The 23310-nt window shown below is 54.1% G+C and overlaps 2 protein-coding genes across 8 annotated transcripts in view; both read right to left on the bottom strand.

Moving 5' to 3' along the window:
* Window positions 1–4644, bottom strand: part of SDR42E2 (short chain dehydrogenase/reductase family 42E, member 2) — a 28319-nt gene extending 23675 nt beyond the window's left edge. Inside the window, exons 1-3 of the mRNA XM_059154413.1 lie at window positions 4508–4644; window positions 1604–2516; window positions 1057–1152 (exon numbers count right to left, since the gene is read on the bottom strand). Coding sequence (XP_059010396.1) covers window positions 1057–1152; window positions 1604–2479 — 972 coding nt within the window. The 5' untranslated portion in view covers window positions 2480–2516; window positions 4508–4644. The remainder of the gene's footprint in view (window positions 1–1056; window positions 1153–1603; window positions 2517–4507) is intronic.
* Window positions 4645–4706: 62 nt separating this feature from the next.
* VWA3A (von Willebrand factor A domain containing 3A) overlaps window positions 4707–23310 on the bottom strand; it is a 58042-nt gene continuing 39438 nt past the window's right edge. For 5 of the 7 annotated variants that reach the window (XM_059154410.1, XM_059154408.1, XM_059154407.1 and 2 more), the window contains 13 exons: window positions 21150–21302; window positions 19309–19399; window positions 18466–18576; window positions 17829–17926; window positions 16842–16979; window positions 15286–15394; window positions 11754–11898; window positions 11188–11336; window positions 10608–10755; window positions 9693–9816; window positions 7921–8018; window positions 7664–7729; window positions 6610–7359 (listed from right to left, as the gene is read on the bottom strand). In XM_059154410.1, the coding sequence (XP_059010393.1) occupies window positions 7678–7729; window positions 7921–8018; window positions 9693–9816; window positions 10608–10755; window positions 11188–11336; window positions 11754–11898; window positions 15286–15394; window positions 16842–16979; window positions 17829–17926; window positions 18466–18576; window positions 19309–19399; window positions 21150–21302 (1416 nt within the window). In that variant the 3' untranslated portion in view covers window positions 6610–7359; window positions 7664–7677. Of the gene's footprint in view, window positions 4788–5017; window positions 5123–6609; window positions 7360–7663; window positions 7730–7920; window positions 8019–9692; window positions 9817–10607; window positions 10756–11187; window positions 11337–11753; window positions 11899–15285; window positions 15395–16841; window positions 16980–17828; window positions 17927–18465; window positions 18577–19308; window positions 19400–21149; window positions 21303–23310 lie in introns of those variants that run through there. The other 2 variants (XR_009349174.1, XM_059154412.1) reach the window with 2 other exon arrangements.

Raw genomic sequence — 23310 nt, 5'->3', positions numbered from 1 at the left:
TGGGGGCATCTGGGTGGCTCTGTCGGTTAGGGGGCTGACTCTTGGTTTCAGCTCAGGTCATGATCTCAGGGTGTTGGGGTGGGGCCCGGGGTTGGGCTCTGTGCCTCGCACATAACTTGCTTGAGATTCTCTCTCTCTCTCTCTCTGCTCCTCTCCCTCTGCCCTCCTTCTCTCTCAATAAATAACCAACTAAAAAAAAATTAAATTAAATAAATAGAATATTTTTTTAAAACCCTCAAACAGTGAAAAAGGTGTACAGAAAAAAGGAAATTTCCTTCCCACTCCTGATTCCCAGCCTGCCCCCAACCCCCTAGCAGAGGCAACCACTGTCACAGTCCGGGTATTTCTAGAGAAATCTATACTTAACGAATATCAGCACACACATACAAATGAGCGTGTAAATATTTATCCTAGTTTCTTCCTTTTTTTAAAAATACGAACAGGAGGGTACCAAACACTGTTTTTGTGCCATGGAAATTATTCTGTTATCAGCACATTCTGATAGAACTTCAGTGTGTGGATACCTTAGAAGTTATTTAAATAGTCCTTACCGGACTGGCTTCTCCGTTCCATCCTGTGTTTTGTTATTATGAACAAAGCGGCCAGTGTAGGCGTAGTGTGATTTCGGAGCCTGAGGGTATCTCTGTGTGTTCGGACAGGCTCCCTCACACTGAGGAGGTTCTGACGGGAAAGCCAGTCCAGACGTGGACACAGAGGCTCAGAGAGGTTAGGTTAACTCGCCCTAGGTCCCACAGTTGGAAAGTGACAGAACTAGCATTTGGCCCCATGGCTGCAAAATGTGGGCAGGGTTTCGTGTAAGTCCTTCCTGGATCAGGTGTCCCCCATCCAAGTACTAACCAGGCCCCACCCTGCTTAGCTTCCGGGATCGGCCGAGATCGGGTGCGCTCAGGGTGGTTTGGCTGTAGACTTTTCTGGTTTAGGTGAAGGGTGATAACGAACACGCGGCATGGTGGCAGATGGGGTCAGGGGGCATGTACGTGGGAAGAACCAGGATCTGAAGCCTGATCTGTCTAACTCCAGCTGCTGTATGCTCACCTTCTCAGCACCGGACATTCCATAGGACGCCACGTGGAAGACACAGTCCACCCCTTCGAAGGCACGGTACAGGGCTTCTTCATCGCGGACATCCGCCTGAAACAGAGCAGGAAGACACGGGGACCGGAGGTTTGGGTCCAAGGCAGAGATACCAACTGTGCATCTTGCCAGGTCCCAGCCCTGGTCCCCTGACCCTGGCCAAGCTCCTGTAGGAGAGGCTGTGGGGGCAGGAGGTACTAGATGATTCTACAGAGTGTCACTGGCTTCAGCGTCACTGGCCCCATGTATCAAGCTAAGTCGCAGGGGCTGTGCTGGCTGTTTTAAGTGCGCTGTCTCACTGACTCCCCATTGACCTTCGTGAAGCCTTCCTTCCCTGGATGAGGACACGGAAGCTCCAAGATGTAGAGCCTTGTGGCCATGGTCGCCCGGCTGCAACAGTCCCACTCCAAGAGCCTGTGCTTTTCACTGGCCGCACATCAGACGCTGTCCCCACACCTCCACCATGAGCTGGGCCCCCACCCGTTCCCCGAGATGCTTATCACTGCACCTGGATGAACTCGGTCCCCGGAGACAGCTCCCACTGCGGTCTGCGGAGGTCAAGCAGTAGGACAGAACTGCCACTCTTGGCCAGGCTGGAACCCAGGCTAAAGCCCAGGTAGCCTCCTCCTCCGGTCACCAGAACCTTCTGCCGTGGGGCCTGCATGTGTGTGGCCTGAGTCTTTAGCTGCGGGGCTGATGTGGTGGCTGTCTCTGGCTCACTGGGTTTGGGCCCAGTTCCAGACCCCCTTCTGGGCCGAGGCTCTACCCCTGGTCCAGGTAATGGTGCAGCTCCTGCCCTAGGTACCGGCCCAGAGACTGACCCAGCTCCTGCCCCAGGCCCCAGACCCGGCCCAGGTCCTGATGTAGTACCAGGCCCTGGCCCAGGTCTGGACCCAGCACCAAGCTCTGGTCCAGTTTCCAGAACCACACCATGTCCTGGCCCATGTCCAGACCCAGCACCAAGCCCTGGTCCAGGTTCTAGAGTCACACCAGGCCCTGGTCCAGTTTTCAGAACCACACCAGGCCCTGGCCCGTGTCTGGACCCAGCACCAAGCCCTGGTCCAGGTTCTGGAGACACACCAGGCCCTGACCCAGTTTCCAGAACCACACCAGGCCCTGGCCCATGTCCAGACACAGCACCAAGCCCTGGTGCAGGTTCTAGAGTCACACCAGGCCTCGGCCCAGGTCCTGACATAGCACCAGGCCCCAGAACAGTAGCAGGCTCTGCTCTAGATCCTGAAGCAGTACCTGGCCCAGGCCCAGGCCCTGACTCCGACCCTAGGCCTGAGACTCCTCCCCAGGCCTGGCAGACAGGGCAGCCCTTCTCACCCTGGCCTGCAGCTCTGCAGGCCTCCGGGGAGGAGGCTGCTGGGTTGGCCTTCATCCTCTCCTAAGCCGTGCAGACCGAGGGATCTGTCCACCTGCAGAGAAAAACAAAAGAAAGGATATTCTTGAGTTGTCTAAAGTCATGTGGAGTAGCAGGCTAAGGGGAACTCCTGGTGGGGCTCAGAGACACTCTGACTTTCCAGGGAAACTGCCCCTTTCAGAATTTTGAGAACTTTCAAGGTGCTGCTGCCTCCCTTAGAAAAAGTCAGAGACAAAGGCAGTCAGGCCTTGGGCTTTACAGCTGGGGAAACTGAGGTCCAAAGTCACAGTTCATGGCTGAAGTTTACACCAAGCCTTCCTGATTTCTCTACCAGTTCCCTCAAATCCCAGTTCCTGTGTAGCACCAGAGAAAGACAGATCCAATCAGGCCCAGGGGAACCTCACCAGACTGGGGGGTGACTGCTTTGTGACTGGGAAGATGGGGACGGAGGGCTTCCTGGAGAAAGAGGGGGAAGGCAGAGGAGGGAGAGAAGGAGAAATATAGAGGGAAGAGATGAGGAGAAGGAATCCACAATCCAAAAGGGCCCTGTGCTCAGAAACTGGCGTGCCATTCCAAGTGTCGCGCGGCCTCTCCCCTGAAAGCTGCTGCCTCCGATTCTCCCGGGCCCGCCCGCTGTGCAGGGGGCTGGCACTACAGGTCTGTCCAAGCCCTCTGCTGGCTTCAGGGTCAGGTGTGTGAATCCTGAGGTCCGGCACCGAGGGTCCTGCTGTCCTCACTCCAGACTCCAAATGAGCCGGGCTGGCAGTCACTGTCCCCACCACCGTCTCACCCCCACCCCATGCCCACCCCCACTCCACCTGAGGACAGGGTGGGCACCAGGGGCCAGATAATCATCACTGCCAGTAACCATGGCAGCAACGGTGTCCGGGGGGCCAGCCATTGGCCCGGCCCTGTGGACAGAGACAGGTGTCTCTGGCCTGCATGATGCCGACTGGGTGTAGAAAAGAACCGAGTGACTGAGTGATAAGCCCCATCGTTGTTGCTGGTGGTGTCGTGGGGCCGGGACCCTGACAGCTATAGGGACTCTTATCATTTAGTCTTCGTTGTCACTGCCCTGCTCTTCAAAGTTGCCGGGGAGGGACCCGGTCCCACCCTGCACGAACGCTGGCGAACGCTGACAACTTATGGGTTTAACAGTGGGGAGACACACCAGTATTTGGCTGCCACCAGCCCCTGGACTGACTTCTGATGAGTGCAGCTGGGACCCATGTATCTGGAGATTTCCATATTCAGTTTTTTTAGCCCATAATTTGCTACCCACTTGAGAACAAAGGAAAGAACTATTATCTTGGGTAATAGAGGCTTAAATGAATGATGGTCTGATTCATCTACTAAAACCCTGTGTTTGACATCTGTCTCGTGCTTAAAATGGGAGGTTCTTAGGTCCTCACCGGGCATCCGTGGCTTGTGCCCTTAGGCAAAAGCTTTAAAACCTCACTGCACCTCGATGTCCACAGCTGTAACATGGACCCAAACAATCCTGGCTGCTCCCTCCGCCTCACGGGGTGGTCACGAAAGCCCAGATGCCAGAGCCCTTGGCGAACCACCCGCACGCCTGCTCCTGGAGGGCCTCGTTCACTGCCGCACCGGGAGCAGTGCCGGCGCCCGCAGGTCGAAGCCGCTGCTGACTGCTAAGAGCTCTTCTGCACCTGGGACCCCCGGGCTGACCCCAGCCGCGACGGCACTGTATTCTCCTGGTAGTCCTGGGCACTGGAGGCTACTGTTCCCATCACCCAGAGCTGGAAACTGGGGCTCAGAGAACATTCACGAACTTTGATGGCATCTCAATAAATGGGTCGGCCTGGATCCAGGTCACTGGGGACCCAAAGTGGGGTTTGGTGAAAGGAACTGGGGAAGGGGCGTCAGGGACCTACCCTGTCCATACTGCCTCGTGGGGACGGGCCGGAGAGGGTGCTCTGCACTCAGAGAGCAGCCCGGCCCCGCAGCTCCCGGCGTGTCCTCTGCGGACGCCCCGCCCGCCGCGCCCCCTGCCTCCGCTGCTCCCGCAGCCCCCGCGGCACTCACCCGGCCAGGCTCCCGCGGCGCAGCGTGCTCGCGGCGCTGCGCCCACCGTCTCCGCGCCGAGCCCGCGCGCAGCGGGGCGGCCGCCTCCCGGGGCGGAGCCGGGCGGGGCGGAGCGGGGCGGGGCTGGGATCCGGGACCGCCCCGTGCCCGCCCCGTGCCCGCCCCGCGCCCGCCCCGCGCCCGCCCGGCACCGCCCTTTCCCCGCCTCCAGCTCGCGGCGCGTGAACAGGTGCGTTGTGCGGCACGGCGGCCGCAGGCTCTCACGGAGGGGAAACTGAGGCTGGTCAAACAGAGAGGGGGTGCAGGGGGCTTAGCTGCTGGTGGGGAGAGGGCGCAAAGCCCCTGCAGGCCAGGCCTATCCTGCCGCACAGGGGTCCTAGAACCCCAAGAAACAATGTTTCTTTCCCCCTTCCCCTCTGTTTACAACACAGTAGTTATGTTGAATTGTGTACCTGCCCCACTCCCACCAAATTAACGTGTTGAAATCCTACCCCCACCCCCTCCCCGTACCTCAGAGTGTGACCTTGGAAACAGGCACTGCAGATGGGATTAAAAATAGGGTCATAAACAGATCGCCGGATATCCGCTGAGTGCCTCTTAATAAAGTCCTGTGATCTGCAGGAAAAAAAAAAAAAAAAAGGTCATAGAGAGCAGGGCCTAGTCCAATAGGACATGTCCTCGTGGAAGCTGGAAATGCGGGCACAGACGTGCACACAGGGAGCGCATCACACGAAGATCGGAGTGACGCTGCCACAAGGCAAGGAAGCCCGAGAAGCCAGGAGGGAGGCCCGTCACAGACCCAACCGAGCGCCTTGGGAGGGCGCGGAGGCCTGGCCGGACCTTGACTTCAGCCTCTTCAACTGGAGACGGTCCGTTCCTGGTGTTTCATGCCAGTCGGTGTGTGGTACTTTGCCATGACAACACCAGCAAAGCAAGACAAACCCCAGAGGCCATTTTCCCTGTGTCTGTAGAGGTGACACGGAAGGGCGGCACCCGAGGCAGTGACCAGACTGAGATCCACTGAGGCAGGGGCTGTGGTCACTGCTGCCTCCCTGGGCCCAGCAGGGAGACCCGCCAAAGCTGTGACTTGACAAGCCTCAGTGAACCGTGCTTGGCTTTGTTTGTTTTAAATAACTGATGAATTTATACTTCCTTCTTGAAGATCTAGAACATTTCCTGCACCCCAGATGTCCCCCCTATGCCTCTGACGGCAGGCTAACCACTATTCTGACTTCTATTGCCGAGAGTTTTGCCTGTTCTTGAACAGGATGTAAATGGAGTTGCACACTGTGTACTCTTCTTTTGCCAGCCTGACATTGTTCATAAGATTGAGGCATCTTTTTGAATGAAAAAGACAAATATCCTAAATATTTCACATTTTTTAAATTGTGGTGTAGAAATGTACACGGTACAAATGTCTCACAAATGTATCAGACCGTACAGATATATGACAATGTATTTGTCCGTTCTACCAGTGATGGACATGGAGGTTGTTTCCAATTTGGGGTTTTTATGAAAAAATATGAAAAATGTTTGGTTCTTATGAATAGTCTCCTAGAAATCTTTTTTATTTTTATTTATTTTTAAAGATTTTGTTTATTTATTTGACAGAGACAGAGAGATCACAAGTAGGCAGAGAGGCAGGCAGAGAGAGAGGGGGAAGCAGGCTCCCCACCAAGCAGAGAGGCCGATGCCAGGCTTGATCTCAGGACCCCGAGATCATGACCCCAGCCGAAGGCAGAGGCCTAACCAACTGAGCCACCCAGACACCCCTGCATAGGAATCTTTTTTTTTTTCCCTCATAGGAATCTTTTTTTTTTTTTTAAGATTTTATTTATTTATTTGACAGACAGAGATCATAAGTAGGCAGAGAGGCAAGCAGAGAGAGAGAGAGGAGGAAGCAGGCTCCCGGCCGAGCAGAGAGCCCGATGTGGGGCTCGATCCCAGGACCCTGGGAGCATGACCTGAGCTGAAGGCAGAGGCTTTAACCCACTGAGCCACCCAGGTGTCCCTCATAGGAATCTTTTAATAAAATTTTATATCACCAAAAATGTATAAACACACACACACATAGACGAACCAATCATCACTTCAGCTTAAGACTCATTTGGGTTATCATTTAATTAAATTCAAGCCATTTTTTTCGTCTCAGGAGTAACCCCAGACCACATAATACATGATATATTTGCTTCATATGTACACAGCAGGGCTGGGCCCAGCAGACGCAGCCTGGTTTTCACCTGCTTGAGCAGCGCGCTCTCTCTCTCTCTCTCTGCACTTGGCTCCAGAGCAGACCTGCAATCCAGTTCGGTTGAACAGGTAAGGGGGCAGGTGGGAAGCCCCACTTGTTTCTTTTCCCAAGATGGGCTGAGGCTGAATCTGCACCTCCCCTCACCATGGACCAGGGTGGTTGGAAGCACAGAGTGAGGGGTTCACGCTCTGGCTGGTTTCTAGAGCTGAGCTTCCACAACCAAGCAGGATGCTCACAGTTTACTCCATCAGCCCCGTGGCAGGTCCTGGGGACCTAGAGATGGTTATAGGACACCAGCCTCATCCTGGGAGCACACAGTCAAGAAAAGTGGGCAGGGAAGCAAGGAAGCATGCCACGGAGTGCTGGGTGTAATAAGTGGTCAGTGTCATGGCTATGAAAAGGGTTGTCTGGCCAGGACACAATGGAAGGAAGGCAGGAGGGTCCCAGCTCTTGGTGGGTCTCAGGGGCCTCTTCACAGTGGAGCTGATGCCATTGGAGCTGTATCTTCACTGATGAGCAGGAGTCACCGGGCAGAGGGTGGGGAGAGGGTGTCCCAGGCAGGGCGTGATGCAGAGCTTCCCAGGGAGTGACAGTTCTGTGGCTGGAGTGTAGGGGGTGTTGGGGACAGGGCAGGAAAATTAGGGTGGACCCAGGATGACAGAGCTTTCCTTCCCTCAGCTTCCCAGGATCCCTGGAGCCTGGGATCCTGTTTCCTAGGCACGAACACTGGGTTACAGCTTTCCCAGGGCCAATGTATGCTCAGTGAGTGAGTATTTGTAGGCTGGTGTTTCTGTATAGAGGAATCATTTCTAGTCCCCTTCCCCCATAGCCATTACTATGAAACAGGACATGCTGTGTGGCCCTTGGAGGATATGCAAGACGGAGAGGCGATCATCTCCTCTTACCTGAGAACACTTGTCTAAAGAGGAGTAACATTTGGTTCTTTGTTGTTTTTCTTCTGGAGTTGGGACCTAGTGGACAGGAGAGGAAGCAAGATGGCCTTCTTGATGCCCAGATTTCTGGGCCTGGTGGGGAGAAGCAGGGCAGGAGCTCTTGGAGGAAGGCTCCCATAACCAAGGGGCATCTGGTCTCGAGGAGGCCCCCGGGGTCTGGGTGGCCCAGAGCCACAAGGCAGATGGGAGGGGCTGCTTGAAGGGTATACCTGAAGGACTGGGCCTTCCAGAGGAATCTTCTGGCCTTGGTGATCTCCTGGGCCAATCTCCTTAAATCATCTCCTTCAAACGGTGGCAACACGGGATCCTTGGAAAGGGGAAATGAACGTGAAGTTAGATCCATTAAATGACTGGATGCAACCTGAAATCTCAGTGGAAAAACTTTAGAGTTAATCAAATGTGGCCTTCTACCCAATGCAGGAAATCCAGAGGCTTTGGTTTACATACCTCCAGGGACAAAGAGCTCACCACCTGCCAAGGCAGTCATTCTGCAGATGGGACACTTTGAGATAAGGTGTGTGAGGGTCTGTGCGGAGAATGGGTGGGCAGTGGTAACCCGAGATGCTCACTGAACGTCACTGAAGTCAGCCCCTCTCTTCCCAGCAGAAGTGGGACCTGCTCCTTACGTCACCATTACTTGGTAAAATCTGTTCTTTCCTTTCCCTATTCCTTCTAGTAAAACCAAGCTTCGCAGGCATGCTTTTTTCATTACGTCAACCAATGGAATTCTAGAGACTAGGGTTAAAGACACAAATTCTCACAATCAGCAAGAGAACGTAAGGAGGAGAGGAAGCCGTGTTCTGCCCTTGGCGGCAAGAGCAGAATGATCCCATTCTGTATCCAGAAACTATTAAAAGACTCTGATTTGTCGAGGCATTAATCTGAAGACCTTCCCAATACTGTCCATTCGTTTTCCTGTGTTGTAAGGACATGGGTGAATATTTACTACTTTGACTTGTTCTGTTTTCCGAACTATTTGTAATGTTTGTCCCTAGAAGAGGTACTTGAATAAAGGAGTCACGCAAAGCACTGACTTCAAAAATTTTGTCACATCCTGGGAGATGTACTTTAACCACCAAAAAGAAATCTGGAGTTCTGGTTGTCTTACTTGATAATTTGTGGCCCTGAAAATGTTATAACTGACAGCACCATGTTCCTAAAAGGTAGAAACATGTGCATAACTTTTTGCTCAGAAGAGAATGATGGGTAGTTTCCTCTTATCACACATGCGTGATGGAAACCTTGACTTTACTAGATTTACTACTTCGATCATTTGAGGATCTGTTTCAGTGACCTGAACACCGGGAGACAGAAATACGGAGGACTCAAAGCACAGAGGTTAACAGTGTGGGTGTCTGGGCTCTGGCTTTACCATTTGCCACGTCCTTAGGTGTGTTCCGACTCCTTGCTGAGCCCATTTATTCATCTGTTTAATGGGTATAGTATTGTTTGAGAGGATTGAAAGGGGTAGCCTCTATAAAGCAATGACTGTGCACAAAGTAAATGCTCAGTGAACGTGAACTGTTCTGTTATTTTTTTAAAGATTTAATTAATTTATTTTATTTTTTAAAGATTTTATTTATTTGACAGAGAGAGACACAGCAAGAGAGGAACACAAGCAATGGGAGAGGGAGAGAGAGAAGCAGGCTCTGGGAGCCCGATACGGGGCTCAATCAAGGGATCCCGGGATCATGATCTGAGCCAGAATAGAGATTCAGCCCAACTGACTGAGCCACTCAGGCACCCCAGAACTGCTCTGTTATTAAACAAACCTCCATGCCCTGCTTCTTTCCACCCTGAGGAGAGCCAGCCTAGAGGAAGAGCAGCAGGGAGGCAGAACCCCTTCTAGCCAGTAGTTCCTGGTCTCACAAGAGAAGTGGAGATCTTTCCAGTTAAGGGAGGTGGGGGAAAGAAACCCACCTCTGTGGACATTATATTGAGACATTTGAACAGACTCGGCTCCGTGGCTCCGCAAACCTACCCTTTCGTCCACGAAACCCTTGGTCAATAGGCCGTGGATTCTGAGGAGTGTGTCCTCGTCAACGGGGCAGTGGTAGCGGCCCCCAGTAAGGGCGGCCAGGTTTCTCAGGAAGTCAGCTGCTGTCCTAGTCGGGAGAACAGAGGGGCTGGGACCAAGCTGGCGAAAACCAGGCAAATTCCCTGTGGCACCTCCAGACTGTGGGGAGCTCAAGTCTGGGGTCAGCCTCGGGCCTGGACGCTCTGCCCTTGAGAACAGTCAGCATCACAGGTCCAGCCCCTGTCAGTTTATGGGCAGCGGCAGTGGCCGCAGGAAGTGGACTGACTGCTGTCAACAGTGAGCATGGAAACACACAGCAGGCACACGGTCCTTAATCTAGCTGGTGCCTGCTCCTACGGGTTAGGCCTGGTGGGGACACGGGTGTGACCTTCATGGAGCACGTGGTTTAGACAGAGCTCAAACACGCACCCAAGTCAACACAGTTTTGCCAGTGACATTAAAGTCTTTTTCCAAAGAAGCAGAATCTCTCTGGTCTAACCCATGTTCCTCTACAGTGATGGTTTATAAAAACAACCATCACGATGCTACTTTGAGCTCTTTGCCCCTCAGCATTCACCAGGGGGCTCCTGAGAAAGATCAGGATGGAGAAGACCGGGTGTGCCCGTGGGAATCGGTGCGTGTCCGCTTCCAGGCTCGAGGGAGTCAGGAGATGGGTTCTCGGATGCGGACAGAGGGCTTTACTCTGGGGTAGCACCTGCCAGGGCCCTTCTCCTTTCTCACTTACGGGTTGGGGTGAGGAGAGATCAGGGTCTAAGGGGAGGCCCTGGATGGGGCAAGTCGCTCCGACCTTGGCCCTCACACACGCAGCCCTGTGTTCCCGAGAGGAACACAGCTCGGACCTGGCTCCTTCCTACCTACCTGCCTGAGCGGTTCAGGGAAATGGTGTGGATTTTCACATCTCTTTGCTCCTTGAGTCTTTGGACTTCGCTTAGAATAAGGCTGCAGCTTGTATCTGGCTTCCCGTCAGTCAGGAGGTACAATCCTTCCACATCAGGAAAACTGAAAGCTTTCTGAAAGAGTGCGCACAAACAGATGGTCTGGCTCAGGGACAGGTGCTCAACGGGAAGGGCCCAAACCAGCTGCCTGCTGCGTGTCTGATTGGATCCCACTGCCTTGTCCGTGAAGAGCAAGAGCACATCCCTCCCCACCCCAATGTTTCAGACCAAGGGGCTGTCAAGGTTTAGGAGAAAGAGCACAGCCCACTTCCTGGCTGGTTAACCCCAGCGAGTCCCTTAACCTCTCTGAGCCTCTGTGTCTTCATCTATAGAATGAGAACAAGAATCCCTTTCTTCTTCTTCCTTGGCTGTTCCGAAGAGGAAACAAGGTAACACTTATTCGATCTCAAACTGCTCTTTGTAATTTGAAAGCCTCAGGCTGTATCCGTATAGGGGGTGAGGGTATTTCTGGTCGGCTGCTGGGTTGGGCTCCGTGGGAGGACTTGCCAGTAACGCTTGCAGGATGGAGGTGCCGCCCTGAGCGCCCAGGCGGGTCACCCACTGCATGGCCTCGTGGCATGCCGCGTCAGTGGTCTCCACCAGAGTGTCCCGCCACAGTCGCAGGTCCTCCGCAAAGCTGAGCAGGTTGAAGCTGGGGAGGCGAGGAGGGGGGGTGCAGAGAGGCGGTGAAAGGGAGTTGCTAGAAGATGGCTGGCTGAAGGAACCCCGAGGACAGCGTCAGGCCCCCCTTCTCCCTCTGCCTCTGCCTGCCATTCTGTCTGCCTGTGCTCACTCTCTCTCCCTCCCTCTCTCTGATAAATACATAAAATCTTAAAAAAGAAAAAAAATCAAGTTCAGCTGAAATCCACAATTCAAGGCCGCCTGGTGGTTCCTTGGCTCTGCTTGCAATGGTCCCCGGGCTCGAGATGGATTTCTAACAGCTGCTTTACCTCTGCAACAGGGTGTGGTGTTCTTTACTGCTCAAACAAGCTAGGCCTCCAGGACTCGTTTAGGGTGAAGAGGGAAGCCCCGCGAACTGCGCCCCCCCGCTTGCGCCCCTGCTTCTCACCTGTCACAGTGCTTCCGCAGCTGCTCCCAAATCAGCAGGATCAGCTCCGTCTTCACCTGCTGCAGGGCGGGGCCCACAGACCCCGACGTGTCCACCAGGATGCACACTCGGCTCTCCAATACGGCACCAAACAGTCGGCGGCTCCCTGCTCCGAGGTGGGGCAGAGGCAGGGAAGGGGTGAGGGGTTGCCCCCTCTCCGCCTCCCCGGGGTGGTTTTTCTCATAGCAGCTGTCAAATACCAAGTCTGCCAAATAGGCCTGTTGCCTGACTGATCACCGATCAGATGTCAGCCCACTGGGAGATGGCCTTGGTGGTGGTGCTGGGGGGGGCTGTCAGTTGTCCAGGGCAGAGCTCGGCAGTGGTGTGGGCTTTGGGAGGTCAAGGTTTTAGCTCTGGCTTTGCCCGTGAGCTGTGATCACTTGCACAAGTGGTTATAATTGCTCTGGCCTTGGGGTGCCTGGGAGGCTCAGTCGGTTGAGCGTCTGCCTTCAGCTTGGGTCATGATCTCAGGGTGCTGGGATCGAGCCCCACGTTGGGCTCCCTGCTCAGCTGGAGTCTGCTTCTGCCTCTCCCTCCACTCCTCCCTCCTGCCCATGCTCTCTCTCTCTCTCTCAAATAAAAAATCTTTAAAAAAAAAATTGCTCTGGCCTTGAGTTTCCTCATTACTACCGTTAAGCGATGGAACAAAGTAGTGTCATTTGGAGCTAGAAAAGATGTTACAGAGCGTGGAGTCCCTTAGCAGGTCAACGGCAATCAGCAGAGCCTGGCGCTGTGCCCTCATGGAGCTCCGAGTGAGGCAAGGAAGACACATGTGAGATCCACAGTTACGGCTTCGGACAGTGTCCGGAGCACATCCTGGGGAGGATCTGAATTCCGTGGGTGAGCTACCCCTGCAGCTGGAGTGGTAGCGAGCGGAGGAAAGAGGCGGAGGTGTGGAGGGAGCAGCCTGGGAAAGCCCGAGCCGGAGACGGGGAGGAGAGCACGGCGCGCCCCAGGACCGAGAGAAAGCCCATGCAGGCAATCAGGACCACTGGGATAGAAAGACTCGCGGGGAGAGGGACAAGAAGTGAAGCTGGTGACATGGTGGAAGGACTTGGGATTCATCCCAAGGGGAAAGACAGGACCAGTGGCTGGCCAGGGGTCACACAGACCAGTGGTGAGGGCTGACACTCATACCCACATCCTCTGACCCACACTTCAGTCAGGCAGCTGCTAGCCCTACCCTCCTGGCCCTAGGGCGAAATAAGGAAGGTCACCCAGGGGAAAGCCAGAGGGACAGCTGACAATGCATGCTGTCTTCTCCGGTCACACGTCAGGGACCTCATTGGAGGCAGCAGTGGAAACAATGGAAAAACTGCCACAGAAAAGATGGCTCTCCAGGAAAAGGTGGACAGAGCTGGCTGGACCCCAGCCCAGGAATCTGCCTCGACTCCTCTGGGCTGTTCTCTGGCAACCCTCATGTCAGCATGAGGACAAGAGGGAGCCATCCGGAGGCATGGGAGACATTCCGTGAGCATGGCCGGCCAGCCAGCCATCCGAGGGACCTCCAACCACATCCCCCCCTGGAGGAGCTGGACGGTGGAAACACAGAGCCAGTCCTCAAGCCCTGTGGTTTCTGCCTCCACAATCTCTCTGATTCTGCCTCTGTCATCCATCTCCGTCATCCCCAGTTCTTCCAGCGGGTCCCAGTCTTCCGCCTTCCTTCAGCTGTCCTGCTGTGAGCTTAGCTGATTCCACTCCACCCCCTCCACAGTTCCGCAGCAGGATCACTGCCCATGTTGACTTGATCACTTTCCCCTGACTCACAACGTTCAGTGGCTTCCAACTGCTCTTAGGACAAAAGACTAAGTCTGGGCATGGCCTCGTCGATCTGGGATGGTCTCACCCTAACTTTCCCTCACTCTCAGCTACACAGGCTTCCTTTTTTTTTTTTTTTTTTTTTTAATTTATTTAGAAAGAGAGAGTGTATGTGTAAGCAGGGAGAGGGGCAAAGGGAAAGGGAGAGATTGATTCTCAAGCCGACTCCTCACTGAGCATGGAGCCCAATGTGAGGCTCTATCTCACCACCCTGAGATCATGACCTGAGCCGAAATCAAGAGTCTGATGCTTAACCAATGGAGCCACTAGGCGTCCCTCACATTGGCTTCCTTTTAGTCTTTGTGTTCAGCATCGCCTCACTAACTGCCTCCCTAGCACCCCAGACATGCCTATCTTTCCTCTCTTTGCCCAGTTAACATCTACTCATTCTTCAGATCTTGGCTGAAATATCACCGCCTCAGGAAAGCCCTCCATGATTTTCCCGTCCAGGCCTGTCGCCCCCTTAAAGGCTCACCCTGCACCACGCCCATCTCCTCTCTATGCGTCACTCTTGTGACGTTAGACTTATTTGTGAGACTCTTTGGTCAACGTCAGCCTCCTAAACCGTATGCTCCACAAGCTCAGGGGCTGTGTTGGGTGTCGCCTTCCACCATCTCCCCAGGGCCTGACGGGAGAGCAGCCATATTGGTTGAATATTGAAGGAATGAGTGACTACGTGAACTAGCCCTGGGTTTTGAAGTGGAAGTGTTGGTGGCGTTTGAAGTATGAGGTGGCATTGGGGTGCGCACCTGTGTGTGAGGCGGGGACTCCGTTCACGGCACGGAAGGCGGAAGGAGCAGCAGCCTCACCAGCCTTCACACCCTTGCCAGCAGTGAACATGCATTGGGATTGGAGAGAGGCACGCGACCCCTTTGTCCCATGTCAGCCTCTGACCTGACAACTCCACCTGGAGCTGGCAGCCCCCTCCAGGGCTTTGGGAAGTGCAGTCATCACCCCACTCCACTGCACATGGTCTGTTTTACCAAGTTCTACTGCAGAGGACTGGACCCAATGAATTTGCACAGGATCCTGAGGGCCTCTCCCTAGCGACCTCTATAAAAGGCTTCCTCTTTTCCTTCTGCCTGTTGTCCCAGGAACCATCCAGGCCCCAAAGCCTCCACGCCCCCCTGTCCAGCTCGAGCTCTCTACCTGGCCTCTCGGACTTGATGCTTCTGGCCATCTCTCGATCCCCAGCCCACCCTTCTCCAGGATGGGAGCCTGGCTCTTCTGGGCCAGCCCGCCTGTTTGCCTGCCCTGAAGGGGCCTTGGTGCTCTTTGTAAAGAACAAGGGGACTCTTCTCTGTCGGGACCCTCTCCCATGACTACATTCACTGACCCCTGTGGGGTCCAGTCAATACTGAATTGAGCCTCTTGAGGGTGAGCACTTCAGTCCCATCCAGGAAGGCAAGGGGTGAGGCATGTGGCCTTGCGGGATGAGCCTGGACAGGCCTGCGTTCTCTCTGGTGCCCTCTGACCCACGCTCCTCCCTGACATCCGGCAGCTTGCCTGACCTCGGAACCCAGAAATCATGTGGTGCCAGGATGACCCTCCTGGCCTCACCCCTGACCTGACAGTCTGTGCGCCTGGCCTGGGAAGGGCGGGCCCGGGTCCCTGGGGTTGACCTTCTGCTTCCCCTCACGGCGCTCCCACCCTCCAGGACGGCAGGCAGGCTCACCGGACAGCAGCCACTGCAGCCTCTGGACGTAGCGCCTCATCACCTTCTCTAGGCCCGTGATGTACGCTTCCATTTCCCTGGGCGTCCAGTGGATGTGTCTCACTATCCCCTGGAGGAAGGCAAGCCAAGGCAGATGGCCCTCCGTCAGCTACGTCCTCAGATCCCCATCACCGCCGTAAACAGTTCAGTCAGTTGTGGTTAATCATTTCTAAAACATCTATTAGGCATTATATATTCACTTACAGGCTTTTTTCTTTGATCACGCTACCAGATTTATCATTCTAAAAGGAGAAGGGGGGTTGGGATGATGGTTTTGTGCCAAATATGGTCACTGTGATAATAAAAAAACATAACATCTCTAAATTTTAAATTAGAAAACCCTTAATGGGGGCGCCTGGGTGGCTCAGTGGGTTAAGCCGCTGCCTTCGGCTCAGGTCATGATCTCGGGGTCCTGGGATCGAGTCCCGCATCGGGCTCTCTGCTCAGCAGGGGAGCCTGCTTCCTTCTCTCTCTCTCTGCCTGCCTCTCAGTGTACTTGTAATTTCTCTCTGTCAAATAAATAAATAAAATCTTTGAAAAAAAAAAAAAGAAAACCCTTAATGGTAGGACAAGAAGCCCATAAATGTGAAACTGAAAGATGACCACAGACAGAGAAGGGGACTGACAGTTTGATAAAACTCCCATAAAATCTTTCTGGTGAATAATTTTGAACTTGGTGGCTACTTCTGGCTTTCTAGCTTCCCCTAATGTTGATAATGTCATATCAAATGGCAAGGGTAGAAATAGAAAATGGGGTCTTCTAAAGAAAGAACCTAGGATTTGTTTTTCATTTGTACTAAACTTCCTTGTTCCAGTGCCAAAACAAAGGGAAAAAAAACAAAACAAAACAAAACAAAAAAACCGACCTCCAAACTACAAACTAGAGAACACCGTCCCCTCACCCCTGGGGTGGAGACGGGGAGGGAAGCCCCCAGTCCCTCCCAGTCTGATAGAACCATCAGCAGAACTGGGGTACAGACGTCTGTGAGCTCGTCAGCTGCTGTGCTATGCTCCGCTGCTGTTTCTAATTCCCAGGCTATGGAGCGTGTCTAGCTCTGGGGGGTGGGGTCGGGCCCTCCCCGGGTTGACTCTTCCTCCAACGGGATCTGCATTTTCCATTTGCCGAGAGCCATCGCGCTTTGTGGATGGAAGCAGGAAGAGAGGCCGTGGCCCGGACATGCACATGGAGTTCCCCCCAACACACTGGCCCATTTGTGGCTGGTCACAGGCAGGGGGTGGGAGAAAGGGGACGAGCACCAAAACCCACAACTCACGTCGATTTCTTTTCTTTTTTTTTTTTTTTTTTTTTTTTTTTTTTTTAAATTTTATTTATTTATCAGAGAGAGAGGGGAAGAGAGTGAGCACAGGCAGACAGAGTGGCAGGCAGAGGCAGAGGGAGAAGCAGGCTCCCTGCCGAGCAAGGAGCCCGATGTGGGATTCGATCCCAGGACGCTGGGATCATGACCTGAGCCGAAGGCAGCTGCTTAACCAACTGAGCCACCCAGGCGTCCCCTCACGTCGATTTCTATGCTGGGCAGGATGCTGCAGTGTTTGGCTGCCACCAGCCCCTGGACTGACTTCTGATGAGTGCAGCTGGGACCCATGTATCTGGAGATTTCCATATTCAGTTTTTTTAGCCCATGATTTGCTACCCACTTGAGAACAAAGGAAAGAACTATTATCTTGGGTAATAGAGGCTTAAATGAATGATGGTCTGATTCATCTACTAAAACCCTGTGTCTGAAATCTGTCTCGTGCTTAAAATGGGAGGTTCTTAGGTCCTCACCGGGCATCCGTGGCTTGTGGATTCCTTCCCCGCACTGGGGAGAGAGGCACAGGAAATACGGGGAATGGGGAACGCAATTTACTGAGCATCTGCTACTTCTAAGTCTGGTGGACATTCCTGGTTCCCCAGGATCTATTTCAAGCCTCTCCCACAAAATTCCAGTGGAAAGCCATAATTGGCCTGAAGTTCAGACTCTAAACCAATGAGGATAACCTGAGTCTCTTTGTCTCCGTGAGAGATACAAGCATGGGCAGGATCACCGCCATCAAGCATGGCTCTGGCATTGGCCCCGTCAGAACCAAGCTCAGACATTTAAAGAAAGGCTGTGGGGAGAAAGACGGTCTACCTTCAGGATAGGAACAAGAAGGGGGATTTCTGTTGCTTGCAACCAAAAGACGGACGCCCCTAAGTGATCTACACAAAATATACTTCGATAGTCATCAATTCTATCAGAAAGGAACAACTGTCTTCATTTTTACAAATGAGGACACAGAGATGGAGGGTAGCTAAATGTCTTGCCCAAGGTCCTCCAGCTAGGAAGTGGCAGGCTCAGGTTTCAAACGTGGGTCCACATAACTCTTTCCCCACCCGCCACATGACGCAGTCATTGGAAGCACATTTGCCCCCACTTCCAAGGACGTCCATCTTCCTAGAAGTGGAAGGTTGGTGGGAGGAATTATCGCCTGAGGGACACGTGCTGGTGCTGAGGACCTCGTACCTCTTGGCTTGAGCAAACTGTATCCTTCCTGGGCAACTGGATGGACGTGCTGACCCTTCGTATGCCCCTTCCTTGAGGGGACTTCTTGTATACGAAGCCTAGGAGAAACGGGGGGGTTATCCTGTACGCCGCCCCTCCCCCCACTCCCCCCCACTCCCCCCCCCTCCTCCTCTTCCTACTTTGGCTTCCCTTTGCTTATTAATTTCTCTGTCCATCAAGTCAGCTGGAACATTCCTTAGGGGCAATTTGCTGAAGGGTAGAAGGGAGACTGTCGGGGGAAGCAGACGGTAGCCTCCCCTCTCCACACCTCCGTGAGTCGTTACTAGAATTTGTACCATTTCGCAGTAATCAATGGTGGAGCCGTGGGGACCTGCGGACACTCATCTCCGCTCCCTTCTCAATTTCCCCATCAGCCTCAGAGTGCAGGACATGTCCTCTGATGGATGGGGGGTCGGTAGTGACAAGAATGTGCATGCCCCCTTCCCCCGGGCTGGGAGACCTGAGTGGCTTGAGGGTAGGCACTGCTGCCCATGTCCTGGGACAGCTGGAGAGGGTCTCCCTCCCACGGGGCCTGCTGACCCTACAGTTCCTACAGGGCAACGGAGCTGTTCAGACGTCTGTGTAGTCTCCAACTCACCCACGTTATTCCCCGATTCTGTATAAAAAAGGGAGAGAGAGGTCTCTGCTTCCCTCCACGCGGTCTTCCTCCTCCGTTTTGCAGGACCTTCTCTCACAGGCCGGGCTGCAGCTAGGGGACAAGAGGCCTGTCGGCTGGAGCAGTCTCGTGGGGTCACGTGGCGACGCTGTCCAGCTTTGTCTTAGAGACCTGTTGATTCCAGCTCTGTTGCGCCCTCGAAACTGGGCGCCAAGATGGCTTTGAGGTCCTGTGGGACGACCCCAAGCCTTCTGGCCTCCCCGGGAGCAGCCGTAGCTGGAGTGGCCATTTACCCAGCACCGATGTATCCCAGGCGGGGTGCTAAGAGCTTTCATTTTGTCTCATTTTAGCCTCCCAGCACCCCAGGTTACAGACGAGGTAAGAGGGGCTCAGAGTCCACCAGGGCAGAGCCAAGATTCTACCCAGGTCTTGCTGACTCCACCGCTCTGCTCGGGACCATTCGGCCAGGTCTCTGACCTTGGAAATAAGATACATGACCTTGGTGCTATGAGCTGAATACTTTAGGAAACATACTGATGCCGGTCACGACCAGCTGGCCCTGGTCATTATCCACAGCCCCTCTGGGCCTACATGTCTTTATCAGTAAAACAGGAAACGGAGAGATGAGCTGTCCCACGGGAGGAGTTGCTCCAAGCTTTTGATGGGACAATCTTAGCGGAAGGGCTGGCCCGTGGTCAAGACTCAGAATCATCCATCACTTCAGTGACTCCTAACTCATTCCTCCTCCACCAGGTCTGCCACCCCTCCCCCCACCAACCAGGAGCTCAGGGGCTGCCAGGCCTCACCTGGTGGGACGGGCCTCACCTGGTGGGACGCCTGCTCTGCCACTGGGGGGCCGCCAAGTCAGAGTGTGCAGGGGGGAGCTCTTCTCTCTGTCGGGGTCATCTTTAAGGCTCTAGAAAACAGGTGATCTTTCCTGTCAGTGGCCTGGTCTCCGTGACAGGCCCAGACCGTGTGTAGCTTACTCCCATGGGGCTGCGTGTCCAGGAGGCTCTGTCCACACAGGCACTGTCCTCATTCAAAGAACTCACCAGGTTCCAGGAGCCAGCCCAGAGACCTCGCCTTCCCCGGACTTCCCAAATTCTGGGATGAAACCCCAGTCTCAACCGAGGAAGGGAGGGGCCGCTGGGAGCAGAATCTCGAACATGTTGGTCCCATCTCCTGCGGCACATGTACAGGAGGACTGCGGGTTTCGAGATTTAAAAAAAAAAAAAAAGTATAGGGGCACCTGGGTGGCTCAGAGGGTTAAAGCCTCTGCCTTCAGCTCAGGTCATGAACCCAGGGTCCTGGGATCGAGCCCCGCATCAGGCTCTCAGCTCAGCGGGGAGCCTGCTTCCTCCCCCCTCTCTTTCTGCCTGCCTCTCTGCCTGCTTGTGATCTCTCTCTGTCTCTGTCAAATAAATAAAATCTTACCAAAAAAAAAAAAAAAATCATTGCTTTAAAAAAAAAAGTGTATGCATGTGCGGGGGGTGTGTGTATGTGTATTCATGCGTATGTGTGTGTGCACGTGTATGTGTTTAATAACAGCGAGGGAGGCATGCTAGGATGGCCGTGGGATTTGCCAGAATTATCTTCAGGTACCTGCCCTTCTTCCCGCTGGACCAGGATTTTGGGGACTCCAGCATAATAAATAACCACTTAGGTAAGTTCTGTGGCCTATTGGGCACGCCCGTTCTAAGGGGAGGAGTTCTTCCTCCCTGGGCACAAGGGAAAAGTGATGATGGTTGAACAAAATCACCCGGGGCCCTGGACCAGCTCACATGGCTGGGCGAGCTGTTGTGGAAAAGGCCTGGTTGCTGCCCCCCTAAGGGAGCCCCCAGTCCTGTATCCAGGAGGCTTTTTGGAGGCCTTGGTATGGCCTGAGCCTCTTCCTGCTGAACCAGCTCAGGAGGCAGCCCCCAAGACTCTCGGGTTTCATCCCAGAATTTGCCTCAGGGCTGGCTCCTGGGACCTGGAAGAGTTCTTTGAATGAGACGGGCGGTAAGCTACACGGGATCCGGATGGATTCCCTCTTCCTGCAGACGCACTGTGTTCACAAGGGCCTGTGGGTCAGTGACGTGCTGAAGGGCTCCGGATATCTGCCTGTCGGCTTCCAAGCACTGGAGTCGGGGTCCTCTGAGGTCCCTCTGATTTCTGCAGCGCGGTGGACATTTTACGCAGGACAGATGTGACAGGCTGTCATGGGAATAAGGCCGGAGCCAGCATGGGCCCACCTTCAGGGTCCTGCGAGGCCCTGCCAAGCCTTAGGCAGCAGGAGCCCACTACATAGCCTTTGCCCCCGAGACCTCCTTCTGGATAAGCCCTCCTGCCTTACAGCCGTCAGATGTCTCTGTGGGTGCCAATTCCACGGAGTCCCGACTACCGGCTAGGGGGCAAAGCTGAGACAGCCAGGCAGAGTCAAAGGTGGATGGTGAGGAGGCCAGAGATGCCCCCAGGGCCGAGAAGCAGGTCCCCCAGAGGAGCTCCTCCCCCATAAGGTCAGGGCTGGAGGTACTCTGGGGACGCTCACCCCCGAACACCCTGCCTCCACCCCTGCTGGGCTTGGGGTTTGGGGGCCAAAATTTCAAAATTTCAAAATCTAGGAAAGACCAGGAGACAAGGTGGCAACAAAGTCCTCTGTGTGTAATTAGGGAGGGGAGTCAAACCATTCTGGCCACTGAGGCAGCGGCGGGTTTGGAGGAAAAGACTTTCTTGGGCTGACTTCTTTGCTTGAATAACTTTGGCTTTTCCTTCAGGAGAACGGCGCTTTCCAGTTCTTTTCCAGACTGTTTCTTCAGGGAAGACACCAGTAAGGCACACTGCACGGGGAGATTGGGAGGGTTAGCAGCACCCCGCCATGGTGTGCCTCCAAGCAGGTGACACCCCTCCATACACACCCCCCCCCCCACGCACACATACACACACAGCAGGAGAGACTGGGTCCACTGGGGCCTCTGGACTCCTCTTTCTTTCTTTCTTTTTTAAAGGTTTATTTATTTATTTGACAGACAGAGATCACAAGTAGGCAGAGAGGCAGGCAGAGCGGGGTGGGGGGTGGTGGTAAAGCAGGCTCCCCACCGAACGGGGAGCCCAACGCGGGGCTCGATTCCAGAACTCTGGGATCATGACCTGAGCCGAAGGCAGAGGCTTTAACCCACTGAGCCACTCAGGCACCCCTCAACTCCTTTCTATCCCTAGAATGTCTCCTGGGGCTGTGAGCACTAGGGATCAATCCTATTAATAATAAGCCCCATGTATTATTGGGACGCCTCAAGCACTGAGCTAGTGAATTCCCGGGGCTCTCAAACCCTCTTGCCAACAAGGCATGCAAACCCTGCTTTTAGGGCAAGGGCTATGTTAGCCCCATTTTACAGATGAGGAACTCAAAGCTCCAAGAGTTTAAGGGATGTGCCCAAGGCCACACTACTCATATGTAGAGGACCTTCCATTCAAACCCAGGTGTGTCTGGTTCCAAGACAGCTTTCCCTACTCAGACCCAGAGCCCGCCACCTACGCCCATCGGCTCCCCACATACCCTGGAGCCGATGTTGGCAGAATAACGTTTAACACTTGGTGTCTTTTGCCAACACGTTTCTCTACTGTCTGAAAGCGGCCCCAGGGACACTCCAAGCAAATGAAGTTTGTATGTTGAATGGAAATCACGTCCTAGGAAGGGTGGGTTGAACCGTTACTGCCCACTAACACTTTATAAATGTTTGTCGGATGAAGGAACAGACTCAGGTGCACTTGAGAAGGGTAAAAAAAAAAAGCCCCAAAGGAGTGTCCCTCCAGGGAGGGCAGCTGGGGCATGGCTGGGGAGCCACAGAGGAGCCACGGAGGCCGTGGAGGGAGTGAACCCGAAGCTACGGCCCTGCCCTCCCAGGGGCTCACGCTGTGGCAGGGGGACGTCGCCCTGCAGTTGGCGGCAATGAAAATGCCGAGTCAGGCCGAGTCTCCTTCACGGGCTCTTCCTCCCTCTCCACCTTGACCGTGACCCCCTTCATGCTATGGGTCTACCACCATGGCTTGAACTGCTCCACAACCACCTCCAGCCCCTAACGTTTCCCCGTGTCTTAAGGACCCCCACTGGTCAGCTCCCAAGCCCCATAGACTCCCCTTTGTCCCAGGACCACCCTGCCGCATCGCGACAGGATCCTCTCCTGTTATCTCTCTCTCGGTCCATGGCAGCTCTGTCTACCAGGTCTCCCAGCAAGGAGCTGGGAGCTACTCCAGAATTCTTCCTCCTTCCTCTTCCTCTTCCTTCCCATGCTTTCCATCGCCATAAATTTGGTCAATGCTCCCTTAAATGCTCTCATGTCCCTCTCCTCATGCCTGTTCTCACGGCTCCTGACACAACCTGGCTCCTTTCTACCCCTCTCATCTCGACAGCATTCTCTGAGGAAGTAACATTTTCGTGAGTCTTCAGTGATAAAGAACCACCTACGGGCGACCTTCGAGGGGACGGCAGGCACAGACGCCCCGAGTTGAAGAATGAGTTTGGGAATGAGCTCCCACATTCAAGGACCTCCAAGGAGGCAAGGATGCTAGCACACATGGACTTGTAGGAAACTCCCATGTTTCACCCAAAGCCTTGGGTGTCAGTGGATCGAGACATGGGGAGGGAAGCAGATAGGGGATGAGTCGTGTCCCCCAGAAAAATGCATGGTAGTCCAAAACCCCTGTACACGTGAACGTGACCTTCCTTGGAAACGGGGTCTTTGTAAATGTAATGAAGATGTAAGTTAATGAGGTTATACTGGAGAAGGGTGTGCCCTTAATCCAAAAGGACTGGGATCCCTGCAGGAGAAGAGATGCAGACACACACAG

Source organism: Mustela lutreola, chromosome 17 (genome assembly GCF_030435805.1).
Source record: "Mustela lutreola isolate mMusLut2 chromosome 17, mMusLut2.pri, whole genome shotgun sequence".
Classification (NCBI taxonomy): Eukaryota; Metazoa; Chordata; class Mammalia; order Carnivora; family Mustelidae; genus Mustela; species Mustela lutreola.
The sequence above is the reverse complement of the archived record's forward strand: the minus strand, read 5'-3'. Positions and strand labels throughout refer to the sequence as shown.